This window comes from Vespa mandarinia, chromosome 10 (assembly GCF_050613455.1).
Source record: "Vespa mandarinia isolate Hongniang chromosome 10, ASM5061345v1, whole genome shotgun sequence".
NCBI classification, from domain to species: Eukaryota; Metazoa; Arthropoda; class Insecta; order Hymenoptera; family Vespidae; genus Vespa; species Vespa mandarinia.
In genome coordinates, this window is record NC_140819.1 from 4,476,109 (window position 1) to 4,495,000 (window position 18,892).

Consider the following 18,892-nt stretch of genomic DNA (forward strand, 5'->3'; position numbering starts at 1 on the left):
AAAAAAACAGAGAGAGAGAGAGAGAAAGAGAAAGAGAGAGGGTGTATCAACGGATAGTAAAACGGCAGCTGCTGGCGAACTATCATGCTCGACGAGTTCCGTCGAGGATGACGTAGTGTCGAGCGGAAGCAAGGGGCGTTACGGTTTGCACGGTGTACGCGCTGGATAGAACCGCCTCGGCGGGGTTAGGGGTGGTTGGGGGTGGCGGTGGAGTAAGTAGTAGCAGCAACAGCAGCAGCAACAGCAATAGCAGCGGTGGAGGAGGGGGAGGAGGGGGAGGAGGAGGAGGAGGAGGAGGAGGGTGCGGTGGTGGTGTAGGTGGTGTAGGAGGTGGTGTAGGTGGTGGTGGTGTCACGGCACCTAGCCTGATAAACGTCTGTGGACCACCCGGAACATCCCTTGCACCGCCGACGGATTACGCGACGGCTGCGGCTGCGGCTGCGGCGGCAGCGGCAGCGGCGGCTGCAGCAGCAGCGGCATGTTATCCCACGGGATCAACGCTCCCACTTTCTACGTCGCAGCAACACTCACAATCACATGTCGTTGATACCACGATGACACCAACGTCAGCACCTGTGCCGACTCCGACATCGGCGTCGGGCCCTAATAATCCTGTCGCCATGAGCCAACTTGGGACCGTCTATGCTACCAAAAGAAGACGACGTAATGGCAAGAGGTTTGTAATCTTTAACGCACTAATGTGCGTACTAATATCTCTAATTAATCGAGAAATGTTCGGGAGGGGGAGAGGGAAAAATGGATAAAGTGATTCGTCATAACGTTCGTATTGGTCTTTGAAATATCGATTTTTCTTTTTTTTTCCTTCTTATTTTTCTCTTTTTTTTTCTTCTTTTTCTTCTTCCTTTTTTTTTGTTTTTTTTTTTTTTTTTTTTTGTTTTAATGCGTTATAATGCACCATCACGTATATAGAATAAAGAGATTAGATAAGTTTAAATGAGTAAAGAACAAATGATTATCCTTTGATAATCATACTAATTCATAGAGAAACGTAAAAACCATAGTAACGTGCAATACACATAAATATAAATGTCGTTCCAATTCAAGGATTCATCGGAACTAATCGTTTTCATTTTTTATTTTTTTATTTATTTATTTATTTTTTTTTTCTTTTTATCCCTCCTTCCCCTTCCCATCAATTCAGTTTTACAAACTATAGTTATAGTCAGAGCAGTATAGCAATCGTGTCAATGAAACCAAGAATGATACCGGCTACTCACGTGCAGTTTAATCGTTCGAAGGGACGATAGCACCGAGTATCGTGATCGTCTGCATAAATCATGCGTGACTTCGAAGGTGTTAATGGAAGAGAGAGCTCGACTGCTCGCGCGTAGATAGGTAATTGTATCCATTTAGAGACGTTTCTAAAGACATTAGACAGTCGTTAATCGACAACGACTAACATACGCTAGGTATTCACTATCTACATGATTTTTTTTAATTCTTTCTCTTTATTTATTTATTTATTTATTTATTTATTTATTTATTTATCTTCTTTCTTTTTCTTCTTTTTTTTTTTTTTTTTTTTTTTTAAGGACAACTTCCAATTATTAATTCTGAACGACATTCAGAATCAATCGACGAACTTACGTTTTTTAATATTTATTATTTAATGTCTATGTACTCACACACACACACACACATATATATATATATATATACATTTGTTTAATTATTATTAAACCTTATTACTTTGATCGAGCATCAATACTATCAATCACAAATATTTTTTTCGTTTTCTTTTAATAAACATTATCTTACTGAGATAAACAATAATTTTAAAGGAAAAAGAAGAAAAAAAAAAAGGATATTACGTAGTATTTTCTTAACAAAATTTTCTTAGTTAAAATTTATGAAAATCTCTTGGAAGTTGACTGTCGGGCGTGCGCGCGCACCACGAACACACATATACACGCGCTATAATATTTTTGAAAAGGGATAAGTCTTCTCGATTTGACGACGATGTTTGATTGAGTCGAACATTTTTTTTCCTTTTTTATATATATATATATATATATATAAAATTAATTGACGAACCTGACGATTTTAAATGTTCCCTATCTAAATGTCTTTTTTTTTTCTCTTTTTCTTTTTCTTTTCCTTTTTTCCTCTTCTTCTCTCCTCTCGAACGTCGTAGAAATTTACTCGCGTGATAATTGTCGTTTGAGAAATTCAAGTAATCTACGGCAGGTCGAGTAAAATCCTTTAATCCTTTAGCAACGATATCTACCCATCGTCTTTCTCGTCGGTTTATTATTATCTTCCTTTTATATTTATTGTTATCATACATACGTTTACTTACTCTACGTTCGTGCAAACACGTGCTTCTCGTACGGTCGGTAGAACGAAAGCACGTGCTTTATAAATCGAAGGAATTACACGTACACCCTCGTGCGTATCGAACGAAAGAAGATACGTTCGTGTAGAGTCGGATACTAAAGTTAAGCCGACGGCAACATAATGCGCGCTTGATTACGAAGGAATGGGAAATTAAACGTTGGAATAAATTTTCTAGAAATTTTTCCACCTTGGTTCTATGTTTGCCTCTTTCTCCCCTCTCTTTTCTTTATTTTTTTTTTCTTTCCCCGCCGCCCCCGCCCCCCACTCCTCTTTTCGAAACTGTCGAGATATCAAAACGGGAGGGAGGGGACGATTATATATATATATATATATATATATATATATATATATATATAAGAAGAGAAGACATTTCGATCGAAAAATAATTTAAATATAATAATTTTTTTTAAATCAGTTTTAAATCAGTTATATATATCTATATATATATATATATATATATATATATATATATATATATATGTATATATATAAGAAGAGAAGACATTTCGATCGAAAAATAATTTAAATATAATAATTTTTTTTAAATCAGTTTCGATTTAATTGAACAAAATTTATTTTCTTAATAGCCAAAAGAAAAGATCGATCTTGTTTTATTAATAATAACAATTTTATAAACTTCATTCGTAATAATAAGAACAAATCAATGATGTTACATCGAATTCATTATTCGAAATATTTCTATTTTATTTCACGAACATAGTGAGTAGAATTAACAAGTAACCATCAACGCACGTAAACTACATACTTAGCTACTTATAGACCTAAGTAAGTACTTATTTGCTTGCTTATTTGTTTACCTATGATTGGAACTTTTTTCTTTCTTTTTTTCTTTTTTTTTTTCTTTTTATAAATTTGACTACGTCAAAGAATCGTTCCAAAGGATGGTTATCTCGTTTAAGAAGTTATCCTGTCGAGGATACATTCGTAAAGAGAGCTCTAGTTCGTGATCTCTCAAGGATCACGAAGGATCGTAATGGAGTTTTAAACGGTCTTTGGAGGTGTAGGTACTCTAAAGGCAACGGATCGTTGATCCTTTTTCTCTCTTCTTTTACCTTATACTTCGGCTTTCGTTTGATACGCTAAAGAAGAAAGGGAAGAAGAGATAGTCCAGACGTATTCCATCCAATGGGGGAAATGCCTCGAGGCATTTCTACATCACTGATTCATCTTTTGCTTCCTCTGTTCCCTTCGTTTTACATCGAGGCGTCGATCTTAGAAGGAGTTCTTACCCTGGGGCCATAAGGAACTTCGATCGAAACGTTTGCCCTTTTCGAAAGGATAGACTAGTGATTTTCCCGTCAACGAGGAACACAATATTTGATCTTTCTTGCGAGAAATTCGTTAGGTAAAAAAAAAAAAAAAACAAAAAGAGAGAAAAGAAGAAGAAAGAAAGAAGAGATAAAGACCGAGAGAGAGAGAGAGAGAGAGAGGGAGAGAGGGTGAAAAGAAAAAGAAAAGAAATACGGATTCAATTGCAGAATATAGAAGAAAAAATTGTGGATAGGAAACGTTTCGTTTTTTTCTTCTTCTTCTTCTTCTTCTAATTTTTCTTTCTTCCTTTTTCTTTTCGTTGCGAATGACAATGAAGGAAGATTTATCTTTAACGATCCCGCGGTATTTGGTTGTAACGAGGGCAACACCAGAGTTTCCCTAAAATTTTCGATGGTTCGAGGAAGAAGTTGCCTTGCGATGCACGCCGCGCTCTTGCCGTTGCCTAATGACAGCAGCTTCTATAATTTGGAGTTTTTGAACGAACGGCTAAATTACCGGCGAACCAAGGGATTACTGTTATTACACGCGGCCGCGGACTCAGTCGAAAGCTGATTATACTTTAGTCAGTCTCTCTCTTGATCTTGACTCTCGTTCGACTGTCAGCTTCGCTCTCGTTCGCCCTTCTCGATCTTACAAGGGACGACGGCACGAGAAACGACGAGGGCCCTTAACTTTAATTCCAATTTTCTGTGATCGTCGAAACGATTCGTTAATCTACCTTGCAAATACTATTTTCTTTAATTTCCTTTTTCCTATCACTCCACCCTCTCCTCTCCCCTCCCCTCCTTCATGCCCCCCTCCCCCTATCCCCATCCTCGACTACCTACTCCCGCTTTCTTCTCCATCGATGTTCCAATCTTTATCCTTTAAATTATCAATTTTATTATCATTTTACGTCGCACGTACTTTAACTTCGATTAAAGTCGGACATATTGAAATTTATCATATTTCCATTGAAAATATCTTTTCGCGATCGATCACGTCGTCCAATCCCATGCATTTGTCCATTTAAATCTTTTTCTTTCTGAAATTTCTTCAATATCCTAATGGATACATAGATAAACATAATTTTCCGGTTAATTTCGAAGGGTTTTAAGGTTCCAATGAGCCAATTGAAATTGTATATCTATCGTTGGATGGTATTTCGAGTCATTAAAACGAGAGAGCACTTAAAACTCTTGAGGCGCAGCGTAGTAGCCCGATCATTCTCGTTCCATGGACGCGCGGTCGACCACGTTTTGGCTGATTAGTTCTTAAGTAATTGCCGTGCATCCTTATGACCTTATAACGTGAGTTTATAGCCTTGTAATGAACCTGCTTCCAAAGACGTTAGCCTCGCTTAAACCGAACTTGCTGCTGTTATACGCTTACCATAAGATACATATTACGGTTCGCCGTGCTCATATCGATTTTCAAAAAAAAAAAAATAAAAAAAAAAAAATAAAATAAATAAAAAAATAAAATCGTTCACTGTCGCCAACCGCCGATGGCGTTACGCAAAATGATCTTGTACCCATTGTTGTTATTATTATTATTATTATTATTATTATTATTATTATTATTATTATTATTATTATTATTATTATTATTTTAATTATATTATCTCGAAGGAGCAAGCGATCATTCATGTACATAATTGTTTACGATCGGTGACACTTTTTTTTTTCATCTATTTCTTTCTTTCTTTTCTTTTTTCCCTTTTCCCTCTTTTTTGCTTACTTCTCCTCGGCCCACTTTTTTTGTTTTCCTTTTTCTTTCTCTCTCTCTCTCTCTCTCTCTCTCTTTTCTTTGTTACTCTCTCAAAAGAAGAAAAAAAAAAATGAAAAAATGAAAGAAGAAAAAAGAAAAAAGAAAAAAGAAAAAAGAAAAAAGAGGAAGAAAAGAAAGGAAGAAAAAAAAATATGTCGCAGGAAGGTACGAGAGGAGAAGAATTTCATTCTCGGTATTAATCGAGGATATAATTTACCTACTCTTTCCACGTTGCAACGTTGCAGCCTGTAATTTAATAGACTCGCCTTACGTTAGTCAGAGCCACGATGCGTTTCGCCCCGTGTACAGGCATATAGCCGATTCGCGACAAGACCATTACTCGCGGAAGAGTCATAACTCCCGTAACCCGCCGTTCCAAACAGATTTAACACCTCGTATCCAATTATGATTGGTGCTCCATTATGTTTATACCTGTGCGTTTACGTTACTGCTTCCGAAATGAAGATTCCTCTCCCCGCCCCCGCCCTCCCCACCATCTTCCCACCTTAACCCTTCTCCATTCTAAGGAAATATAATACGCTTACGACAAACACGTTGGAATTCTCAACGAAATCGAATTATCCAATACTTCATAAAAAACATACAAGATCTTATATCAGCGCAAATGTCGCATATTTCAATGCGTTTAAATGACGAACAAATAGTTGTTTTTTTTTTTTTCGTGAAAAAAACAAGAAAAAAAAAAAGAAAAAAAAAAAAAGGAAATGACGCGAGGCGCCATTCTTTCGTTTTATCCTTTATTATTTTTTCTTTTTTTTTTCTTTTCTCTTTTCTTTCTTCCTTTCTTCTTCATCCTCAACAAAGCCTCTAATCGCGCATTTATTATTTGATATAGAACGATTGTCGATTAATAGGACAATCGTTAGATATTAACGGATATGCACTGGCTATGAAAGTGTAAAAACGTTTTGAGTTGAACGGTGGTGCGTTCGATCTTTTCGGCGTTCCAGAGGAGTGCTGAATGGGCCTCACAGCAAGAAATATCCGTCCTCGTGGTTACGGCAACGTGAATAGAGCCATAACGAAGTGAAATGTGCAGGTGAATTTATGCTCCAGGAACGGAGGAGCCTCTTAGGCAGCCGTTGCTCGAACAGAGAACTCAATAGTAGGTATCGAAGGATCCTTCAAACGAGAAAGAAAGAAAGAAAGAGAGAGAGAGAGAGAGAGAGAGAGAGAGAGAGAGAGAGAGAAAGAGAGAACTTGAAGAGAAAGAAGAAACGAGTTCGATTTTCTTCGAATGTTTATAACATATTCATATGTATGTACATTCATCAGGTTTATAGATAAAAAATAATCAATAGAATCCCGGTGATCGTAAAATTTTCGATTATATTAAAAAGATGAGATAAACCATAAAACTATTGATTATAATAAATCATTAGAACGTGAAAATCATTCGTCTGAGACTTTTCGATAAATGACAATAGTTAAAAACGTGAATGAGAATCTCATCGAAATCCATTTAAATTCTTATGGGGATGGGATTAGGGAAGGAGGTGGGGGCCTGGGGGTGGTTAATATCAACGTTGAACCTTTTATTCGCGATCACACGTCGCTGAAGAAGTGATAATTTTTGTAGTCTTTGAAATTTCATTCGGAAAGAGGCGGCCCTGTGTGTCGGTTGGCAACGATGTATCTCATCCGGATTTGGGGCCCGGACTCGAGGCAAGCAGGACCGGTATGGCGCTGTGTGTTTAACTATTCAATAATTCATCCCGCCATTCATCACCAACGAAGTGTAAAATTTATCTTATTTTTATGTATTGGCCCCCTCCAGTTCGCCCCCACCATGAATCAAACTCTTATTAGTCTCGATTTGTTTGTTGAGCGCGCGCGCGCGCGCGCTCGATCGCATTCGGCCAAGATCTCTCTCTCTCTCTCTCTCTATCTCTCTCATATATACACACACACACACACACAATCTCTCTCTATCTATCTTCTCCTTTTCTTCCTTTTATTTTCGTTCTTTTCTCTTTCTCTCTCTCTTTTTTTTCTTTAAAGTCCTCTTTCTCTAAAAAAAAAAAAAAAAAAAAAAAAAAAGAAGAAGAAGAAGAAAAAACAAAAAAGGAAAAGGAAAAATAAAAAAGGAAGAAAAAAAGAAATTAAGAGACGAAAGTCTCTATGAAAGTAGACAGTATAAACTTCTCATGTATCGTGTTCGATCGTTTTCTCATAATTTTCGAAGGTCGATAATTAATCATGTCGTTCAGGATAATTTATTCGTTCCTCCTTTTTCATTAAGAAATGGACGAGAGAAGAAGAGGAGGAGGAGGAGGAGGGGGGAGGGAGCGGGGGGGGGGCAGGGGGATTAAGAGTGACATAGACGTTTGGTCCTCGATTAGAGAGAGTCACAGGTAGTAAGTAGGTACTTAGATACGTAGATACAACATATATACTTCCGGTGGCAGGAGTTCCAGGGTATATCTCATTGTCATTACGTCACTAGACTCTGTCATTTGCTTTTTTCAAGCATCCGTTTTTCTCACCGCGGGATACACGAGGGGCTTGATGATCGTAATTATAGACGAGCCGTTGTAAAGAAGGCAGGCAGGACGAAAGGACGGATGGACGGACGGACAGTTGGACGGATGGACGGACAAACGGACGAACGGACTGACGGACTGACAAACTCGACGGAGTCTCTAATGCAGCTGCGCACATACGTCCACGCTTGGTGCGATTTGTTTCGACTTTGGCTTCTTGATTTGCTTTAGTTTCGTCCGTCTCTCTCTCTGTCTCCTTCTCTCTTTCTTTGTTTTTTTCCGTGCGATATCCACGCCGAGTTTTTTTTTTTTCCTTCTTATTAATTTTTAACGACAGAGAAAGAGAAGGAGGAAGATGAGAAAGAGAGAGAGAGAGAGAGAGAGAGAGAGAGAGAGAGAGAGAGAAGATCGTATCTATCAGCGTCCATTAAGGTAATAATGAAAATTCAAATGACATTTCAATGTTAACGCTTTGAGATAATTTCAATGAAATCCTGATTTTCTTTTTTTTCTTTTTTTTTTTTTATTGCGAAATAAAATTCAAATTTTTATAAGCGATGCATAGAAAGAAATAGAGAAAGAGAGAAAAAGAGAGAAAGAGAGAGAGAGAGGGAGAGAGAGAGAGAGAGAGAGAGAGAGACAGACAAAGAAAAATTGAAGGTAGGCGTCAGAATCCTCAACGTCAGGTTCCTCGTTGCATCCCGTCATTTCGCTATCCGCTCGTTTCGGCAGAATTTGCATTTCAAGCAACGCAAAATTGGGCGGCGCAAAGATAGAGCTAATGCTCGCGGGGCGGTCCGCAGCGCCGTGTAAAGACAGGGTATACCTGACAATTCCGGCTTCATCATCGTCTACGCGCTTTCACATCGACTTTTCATTTTCTTCTGCATCGGGTAAACGAATATAAGACGGACGGGATGGACGGACGCTCGATGGTTCTTTCGAATTTGCCCGAAGCCATTACGAATTACCGAATTACGAGAATTACGTATCGGAAGTATGGTTAAAAATCAATTTGTCCGAGGGATTCGTAAGATAGATCTCTCTCTCTCTCTCTCTCTCTCTCTCTCTCTCTCTATCGTCGTATATTTACGGTTTTTAACATAGTATTCGCTTTAGTTTTGCGCGGGTGAGTTTGGATTTGGAAATTTGATCCGAAAAAAGAAAGAAAAGAAAAGAAAAAAAAAAGAGAAACTGAAGGAAACAAAAAAAATATAGCGCTACCCTATACGTTTTCGCGCGCTTTTTCTTTTCATGGATAGTAAGGTTATATGTCGAACTGATCAGTAGTATATTATTAGCTTGCCTAGAGGTTAGCTTCGAAGATTACACGTCTGCGATCGAGTTTCGTCTCTCTCTCTATCTCTTTCTCTCTCTCTCTCTCTCTTTCTTGCGCGCGCTATCTCTCTCTCTCTTTCTCTCTCTCTCTCTTTGTCTCTCTTTCTCTTTCTCTCACTATCGCGAATTAGTAAAAACAGATTCTATCCCAAATTTACATATTTACGTATCAACATAGATATATTTCGCAACGACGAGCACAACTCCGATCGATGACGATGACGTTCGTTCATCCATAAGTTTTAGCATCGTATAGCAATATCCTGTAGGGTACCTTTATCGCTCAACTCAGTGATCGATGCTACTCGTTTGAAAAATCGTTTACTTTTAAGAATAATCGGTAGACGCGGTTTGCAACCTGATAGTCGTATCCGTGGTATGTATGAGTGTGTGTATATATATATATATATATTTATGTATGTACGTATGTATGTGTATGTATGTATGTATGTATGTATGTATGTGTGTATGTGTATTTGCGCTCGCTCGCGATGTGACCGATCCAGTGTTGCCATTTTAGAAGTTTTCCCGCCTAGAGTTCTCTCTTTTTCGAGAAATCCAAAGGATTTCAGTATTCATCCGATAAACTGGAAATGTTCCTTGAAATAGTAGTTACTATCATGGAAGTAACTTATTTCAATACCATATCAAGCTATTTGATATTTTATACATACAATATATATACATATATATTATATAGAATATGTATATATATCATAATTATATATATATATATATATATTCTTTTCTTTCTTTTTTCTTTTTCTTTTTCTTAATTTTTATTTTCCCTTTAGTCGGGATTTTTACATCTTTTGACTTACTTACCGACGATATAAACGGTGCAAATTGTATGATATCAAACTAACGCGTCGTTGCCCCTCACTGTTTTCCAAGATGGCGGATGTATGCTCGTTTTCTCTACTACCATTCGGTGCACGGCTCCGCCAATTGGATACGTCCGGTCTCCCGGTCCGAACGAAGGTGTTCGATCGATGTGGAAGTTTTAAACGTGAGCGACGATCCGCGTCGAAATAGATTAGTCTCGGGGAATGAACGATTTATCAAAATATGAAAGAAAAAGAAAAAAAAAAAAGGAAAAAAAAAGAAAAAAAAAGAAAAAAAAAGGAAAAAAAAGAAAAAGAAACCCAAAAAAAAACTCATCCAACATTACGCGATGTCGATTATTATTATTTCGATTTACGATCACTTTTAGTTCGATCATTGGTATCCGTTGATTAAAGACGACGGCCATTTTACCGGAGCCATATTGATTTAATTCGTAAGTATTTACTTAATGTATTACGACAGGTAACTTGCAAATTTAAGATAATTAATACATGTATATATGCACATACATACATACATACATACATATATACATATATATATATATATATACATACATACATACACACACGCAAACATATATATATATATATATATATATATATATATATATCTTCTAATATTTCTAAAGACTATCAAATCGAATGCGACGAAATCTTAATAAGCCAGTTAAGTTAGATAATAAATGCGACTATTAACAAGATGCGGGAAGCGAGAAAAGTTGGAGATAAAGTATGAAAGGATGTACTGGAGCAAGCAGCTAAGTGGTTACTCGTCTCTATCGCTTTCGTGCGTCCCACACTGTCGCTTGATTTCGATTCACTAACTATATGTGTGTGTATGTATGTATGTATGTATGTATGTATGTATGTATGTATGTATGTATGTGTGTATGTATGTATGTATGTCTCTGTCTGTCCTTGTCTCTCCGCCTTCCTCTGTACACGTGTAAAGAACAATAAAGGAGTACACGTGCGAACTTGGAAAGGGAGGGATTAGGTAGGTACAAGACACGAATGCCTTGTCGTTCGTTGTTGTTCTTGTTATTGGCTCGAACTTCGATCGTTCATTTTTCCTTCACGTTACCAACTACTATTCGTCTGTCTTCTTTTTACGTAGTTATGTTACTTACTTACTTACTTACTTACTCACTTACTTACTTGCTTACACTTAATATACCTATATATATATATATATATATATATATATATATATATATATATATATCTGTATGTATACATACATATTTACTTGCGTATATGTAATACACAAATGAGCACATACACACAGACGCAGATATTCTATGGTGAACATTATAGAATCGTCGAATTCCGCGATTCTTTACATCGCTCGCGTGTGCTCGCACTTGGAAAGTTTCTTACTCGTCTAGACATCGGAATTACTCTCTTTCTCTCTCTCTCTCTCTCTCTATTTTTCTTTCTATCTCTCTCTCTCTCTCTCTATTTTTCTTTCTATCTTTCTCTCTCTCTCTCTCTCTCTCTCTTTCTCTCTGTTTTTCTTTCTTTCTTTCTCTTTTTCTCGCGCGCTCACGTTCCGCGTTTCTACTAGGTATATACTATTTGTTTTGCGAATAGACTATGAAAGTGCTTTGGACGCGTACTAACTTCTTATCGCTTAGGTTCGACGTGAAATCATAATGATATCATTACGACGGACCATACATATTGGCGCTTGTGGCAGCTGTAGTAAATATAACCGATAATAAAACGTTCTGACTATCTATATCTCCGTGATACTATAGCTTCCTTAAATAATAAATATCACCGATCTAGTACTATACTTACACGATTTTGTTGTTATCGTCGTCGTCGTCGTCGTCGTCGTTGTTGCTATTATTATTGTTGTTGTTGTTGTTTTTCTTACTAAAGTTGGTTGTCCTAAAGAAGCAACGATTTCTTTCGTGCGCGATGTACAAATTCGCGTTGGCGTAGAAGAACTTTCTTTTTCTTTTTTTCTTTTTTTCTTTTTCTTTTTCTTTTTTTTTTTTTTTTTTTTTTTTTTTTCTTAAAGCTCTCGGACGAATTAACCAACTTCACGCCTACTTTACTCCGAGAGATCGTTTTTCGTCCACACGAATAAAACATCACGTAATACTTATTTACCTATGTACTTAAGTACTTACCTAAGTACGTATGTATGTGTATATACGTTCAATCGAAAGTGAGACATCAATTTTTTAAACTACACATATATATATATACATGCCTTACCGACGATTACAAATGGAGTATTATATTTACTAGCAAACTTTTTCACTCCTTTCCTGCATTTCTCTTTCTTTTTCCTCTTTTTTTTTCTTGTGTTTTTTTTTCTTTTTCTTTTTCTTTTTCTTTTTTCTCCTTTACGTAAGGGTTAAGTAGGTACATAGGTAGATGGGTTAACTTAGATAGGTACTCTATATCGTTTCTCGACTATATAAAAGACTTTATTCTCATATCTCGAACAAGTGTTTGATTTAACGTAAAACGTAACGTAACGTAACGTAACTTAACGTAACGTAACGTAATGCAATGTATCGTAAAGATTAATTCGATTAGTTTACCTGATCAAGATCTGACAGGAGAATATATATATATATCTATTTAGCGAATAGATATATTATATGTCCGTCGCGCTACGATGTAAACGTTTACAATCTTGAAACTAAATCGCTATTACTACGAAATTCTTAATATCATGTGGTTTCTTTGATATATATAAATATATTTATATATGTATATATATATATGTATGTATATGTATGTATGTATGTATGTATGTATGTATGTATGTATGTATGTATGTATGTATGTATGTATGTATGTATGTATGTATGTATGTATGTATGTATGTATGTATGTATGTATGTATCATTTAGGTGACCTTCCTTCGAATTCATTACACGATTGTAATAGCACGATTATGTTACATACGTATGTATGTATGTATGTATGCATGCAAAGGTATATGGACGTTTAGTATACACTGCGACATGCTAGTTTTGAACTTTCTTACATTACATATATACATACGTTCGTTCGATCACTTTTCGAATTAACTCATTAGCGCTAATGAGGGAATCTTGAAGTCAATTAAGCACGCAGTGATAATATAAGAGCGATAAGAGAGAAACCAATGAATATGCAAGCTAAATCCACTATACTCGAACACCTGCCATATACTTTCGTATATTTATATTTGAAATCGATGTTGCATGCTCAAAAGATTTTCTTTTCGTTAACTTATAATATAAATATGTATCTATAAATTTATCGAGTTTAATTATTCAATCTTATGTGAGTTTGAATATTAAATAGGAGAAATATTCGCAATGTTTTCATAATTTTGTCAAATCTATATCTAAAACGTACAGGTACCTATTATATGTATACACACACACATATATATATATATACATATATATATATATATATACATTCTTATAAATGTTTGATTTGACGTAGACTGCGGATGTAGAAAAACACAAATGAAGGATAAAGGAGGAAGAGTAGAACGTAGGCGTAGATTAGTGTAATTTACATATAAATATATATATATATATATAGATATATAGATATAGATGTATATATATCTATATATATATATATATATATATATGTGTATATATTCGTGTGTAGATGCGGTGTGCATGCGGTTCCATGATTACATTTACAAATAGTTAAAGCCATTAGCGGACACGCGAAACCTCGGGGGTACTAATTTAATCCAGCTCGGTAATTACGAAAGATTCTAACGACCTTCGCCGTCTCGTTTACGTTTTCACGATTGCTCTGCTCTCGGCGCTCCCGTTCATTGACTATACCCAAAAAATGTCGAAAATTTTTCATACATTTTTCTCATGCCAACTCAGAAGTGACGCAAAACTACCTTTAATCTTTCTCTTTTTTAGGTACAATTACACCTTTTTTCTCGTCTACTTACTTACTTATTTACTTACATACATACATACATACATACATTTTCTTTGTTGTATTATTCTTTCTTTACCTTTCTTTCTTTTTCTTTTTTTTTTTTCTTTTTTTTCTCCTTCTCTCCCTATCTTTCTGACTTCGTCTCTTTCGATCTCGCATGTATCCAAGATCGCAAAAAGGGGGGCAAAATATTTCGCATGGCGGAGTCGTAGATATGGAAATTCAACCTCGTCGTCTCGGTAAAAGAGGATTTATTTCCGAGCTAGGGCATATTAATACTCAAGCCGTATTTCACGCGTCGCTGTTTTACGCGCTTGTGTTTATACCAGTCTCCCTGTGTGCGCATGTATGTTATTATATATAGGTATACATATATAGTGTTATACATTTTACGTATATGGATGTATAAGTGTATAGGTATATATGTGTGTGTGCGCGTGCGCGTATGTGTGTGTGTGTGTGTGTGTGCTTTCGCCCGGAAAAACGACACAAATTTATGATGTTGGCTTTTTATATTTGATTATCCTTCCGTTCACTCCTTTCGCCTATGCCATTTTTTGTTCCTTTTTTCTATCCTTTTTTCCTTCTTTCTCTCTTTCCTTCGAGACCATTTTGTCATTTCGTAAAAAAAATTTTTCGATAAAAGTTAACACCCACCTTGTCGGATTATTTTCACGTGACTGCAAATTCAGGTCTCTTGAATCACGTATGACCCGCATAATATTGAAATTAAATTATACGCATTTATATGATAATTATATATCAGCTAATGATATTATGAAGCATTTTATGTTTTATATCATATAAAATAATTACAACGATTTAAATGAAAAGTCGAATACGGGCCCGTCATCCGTTGGGTGCTCCCTTATCATTTGTTGTATTAAACGTGTTTAAATAAGATTACGATAATTTATTGTCTAGAATTTAATACATTTAAGAACGATCCTTTTTTTTATAGACGTTTTGTCGTTTGGAAAAATATATAACTAATGAAAATTGAATGAAGTTTCAAATAAATAAATATAAAATAAATATAATATAATAATGATTAGAAAATTTGTGATTTAATTCAACGTTGTGATTTAATACAACGTAAATTAACGATGTAATAATTTAAAATAGATTTAAATAATTAAAATAGAAAGAATGAAACAAATATAATAATAATATATGGATCGATTATTAAAACTTACGATATCAACGAATACTTATTGCAGTTTCTAACAATCGAATTATATTCGATGATATTTAATGCTATAAGAACTATTATGTGAAAATTTGTTAGATTAAATCCTTAAACAATTGAGATATTAAATGTGGATGGAAAATATTGAAGTAAAGAAAATTATGCAATCGTTTTATATATATATATAATACATATATCTGTATAGAAGATTTATGGAACGATACTTAGACGCCATGTTTTAAAGATAAAAGTTAACAACAAAAAGAAGTAAATGTATATAAAATTAATAATTATATGCAAATTTTTAAATTGTTTTTAAATATTATGTATAAATAAATAAAAAGAAAAAGAAAAAAAAAATTAATCCTCCCCGTCGGGGAATCGAACCCCGGTCTCCCGCGTGACAGGCGGGGATACTAACCACTATACTAACGAGGATTTTCATATAAGAGTCATTTTATATATCATTGATAAGTACCTCGCTATATAATTTTCTCTTACAATGTAAAATTTCTTACATTATTTAATCGCCAAAGTATAAGAACCTAAACGATATTCGATATATACAAATTACTATACTTGCAATGATATTTACAACCGTTAAAAATTTACTACCCGATTTTTACGAGCGCTCTCTCTCTCTCTCTCTCTTATATTCATAATTAATTATATATAATGTCGTCTTATTTTATATTTTACGTTAAGTCTTTTACAACTCTATTAATATTTTTTAATGTTTCAATATTTTTTTATATTTCAAACTGACCTCACTATTATCAGTATATATTATAGCGATGGAAGAAGGATTATATATATTAAATATTATAGTATATATTATCTTTTTATCTGTTCTTTTATTAATAACACAATTGTAATGATGTCACATTTATTTTTCCTAATTTACTTACAAAAATGTTTGAACGTAAAAAGGAATGAACAAAAAAAAAACAAAAAAAAAAGAAGAAAAAGGAAAATAAATAAAAAATAAAAGAATTCGAACATAACGAGAATGGGGGAAACAAAAAAGAAAGAAAAATATGAGAAATAAAGGAAAAATAAAAGAAATGAAAAATAAGAATGTAAAAATTGAAAGGAGAAAAAAACAAAGAACTTGAAAAGCATACAGGCATGAGCATACAAGCATACAAATATGTAGGTATGCATATGTGTGTGTGTGTGTGTGTGTGTGTGTGTGTGTGTAACTTAAAAGTTATACGTAACATTATAGAAAGTTTATTATTTTCATATTAAAAAAAAAAAAAAAAAAAAAAGTAGGAAAAAGTAGAAGAAAAAAGAACATAAGGATTATTGCATGCAAATGATTTATCGCTTATACACCACCTATTACTAAGTTGAAAAAGGAAAGAGCTCGCCTTTTTGATTATCGGATTACCTGTGATTGCTTTTAATGGTGACATTTATCGAAGTCAGAATATTCCTTTTTTCCTAAAGAACCGGATTGTTAGAAAGAGAGAAACAGCGAGAGAGAGAGAGAGAGAGACGGAATGAGAGAAACGGGGGGATGGTTATAACATGGAGCGTCAAGCTAAGGGTGTGCCATGTGATAGCTGACTTATTTTCATTAATCACGTTCGTAGGAACTTACGTGACACCTCTCTTCAGCACGTGACACGAAAGAAGTGACTACCACGAAAAACGTGGCCACTGCCACATCCGCGCACCCTCTAACCCCAACCACCGCCACTGCCGCCTCCATCGCCACCGCCGCTGCCGTCGCCGCCGCCGCCGCCGCCGCGGCCATGTCGGTCTATAGACATTCGCATAAAGCACACAGAAAACCATCCGCATTCTCTCCAGGGGGAATGAGAAGTCGAGAAAAAGGAGTAGTACAAATTACTCACCGTTCTGTTTGCCGCGCCCGTTTGATAAATCTACTCAAAATAATGACAAGCTAGATCGCCCGACGTGCTTTTAGAAACTACGTTGGGCTTGATATTACAGGAGATTTTTTTCTTTTCTTTTTTTTCTTTTTTTTTTTTTTTCTTAATTTTTCATTAATTATTTCATTATTTTTGTATCAATTTATTTATTTTCTTTTATTTTTTATTGTTTTTTCTTTTTTAGTATTTTTTCTTTTCTTTTCTTTTTTTGTTTTCTTTTTTTTTTTCTTTTTTCTTTTTTTCCCCCCATCAATCGATGATCTAACAGGCAAAGGAAATGTAAAGGTGTGCGATCTTCTCAATTTTCTTTTTTTCTTTTTCTTTTTCTTTTAGGACGAAGGAAGGATTGTATTAAGGGAGATTTTTTTCTATTTTTTTTCTCTCTATTTCTTTATTTTTTTATTTCTTTATTTTTTATCGATCGATCTAAAACGGAAACAAATAGGAGAAAGTACAATATCTTACTATTTTTTTTTTTTTTTTTTTTTTTTTTTTTTTTTTTTTTTTTTTTTGAGAAAATCATTAACAAATATTTTCTACATCTGAATCTTTTTTAACACTGGTTCTTTTTTTTTTTTTTGATTACGATTCACTATTACACGTAGTTTTCTTAACACGTTTTACTTACTTTTACTTACTTTTACTCACTTTTACGCAACCGTAAAAAAAACCCAAGTTAATTATCTCGCAGAAAAGTGTAATGTGAATAGACGTTTTTTTTTCTTTTCTCTTTTCATTTTCCATAACATATTAATTTTTCTTTCATGCATTCGTCAAACAAAATATTATTAATGAATGCATTTCTATATTTTTGCTAATTTCTTCACACAAGTTTTATACCTTTTATAAATCAACCCTTAGAGTAATCTTTTCATTTTTATTTTTTTATACATTTTTTTTTGCATCCATCTTGTAAAAAAAGGACCTAGATATATCTAAATAAGTACTTGTATCGTAATCACGTTTTTTTTTTTTTTACTTAATCGTTTAAAACTTTATCCGTCGAGTATGAGGTTTAAAGACAAATAAGAACGTTCAATTACAAATTAATACACTCTATCTCTCCTCTTTTACGTTAATAGCTAATAATTTTTTAGTTTTGGAGCATTTTCTTTTTTCTTTTCATTCTTTTCATTTCTTTCTCTAATGATTATACAAAAAAAAAAAAAAAGGAAAAAAAAAGAAAAAGAAAAAGAAAAAGAAAGAAAAGTAAGACGAATACGTAAAATGAGAGAACATCATAATATAATGACGAGATATCGCACATTAAGTAATCGTATATTCAGTGAGATTCCTCTTAATATACCATGATGTGAACTATAAGACGCGTTTTATGTGAAAATTAGAGACACGCAGGTGTGGCACTTGGCGTATGTAGACAGGCGCATCGTTTCATTAATTGGCTTGTGGTCCCTTCGTTAAAGACCGATAAATATCTGTACGATTAATAAAAAGTACCGGGGCCTTTTTATATACATACGTTGTTACGTATAGTTTTTGAACGGTTAAAGGATCACGTTAAAATGAGAGAAAAGGGAGACGAAACGATGACAAAAAAGAGATAGATCCCATCATCTACCGGAAGTTGGGATAGATGGTCACGATTCGCGAAGTTTGTTCTCTGAGTATGCCTTCGGAGCGTTAACTTCTGGGGTTGTTAACGGGGGCAAGAAAAAAAAAAACATATAAAAGATATTTAAAAAAAAAAAAAAGAAAAGAAGAAGAAAAAAATAATACGGAGAAGTAGAAACGAGTGTGTTCTTTAGATGATATCCTTCGTGC

The 18,892-nt window shown here is 34.6% G+C and overlaps 1 protein-coding gene and 1 non-coding gene across 3 annotated transcripts in view; one reads left to right on the plus strand and one right to left on the minus strand.

Moving 5' to 3' along the window:
* Positions 1-319: 319 nt before the first annotated feature.
* The window catches only part of ss (aryl hydrocarbon receptor spineless), a 126,621-nt gene continuing 108,048 nt past the window's right edge, over positions 320-18,892 (plus strand). For both annotated transcript variants that reach the window (XM_085659740.1, XM_035876724.2), the window contains exon 1: positions 320-676. In XM_085659740.1, the coding sequence (XP_085515866.1) occupies positions 555-676 (122 nt within the window). In that variant the 5' untranslated portion in view covers positions 320-554. The remainder of the gene's footprint in view (positions 677-18,892) is intronic.
* Positions 15,576-15,647, minus strand: TRNAD-GUC (transfer RNA aspartic acid (anticodon GUC)). Its single transcript has one exon. It is a non-coding gene; the product is annotated as a tRNA-Asp (tRNA).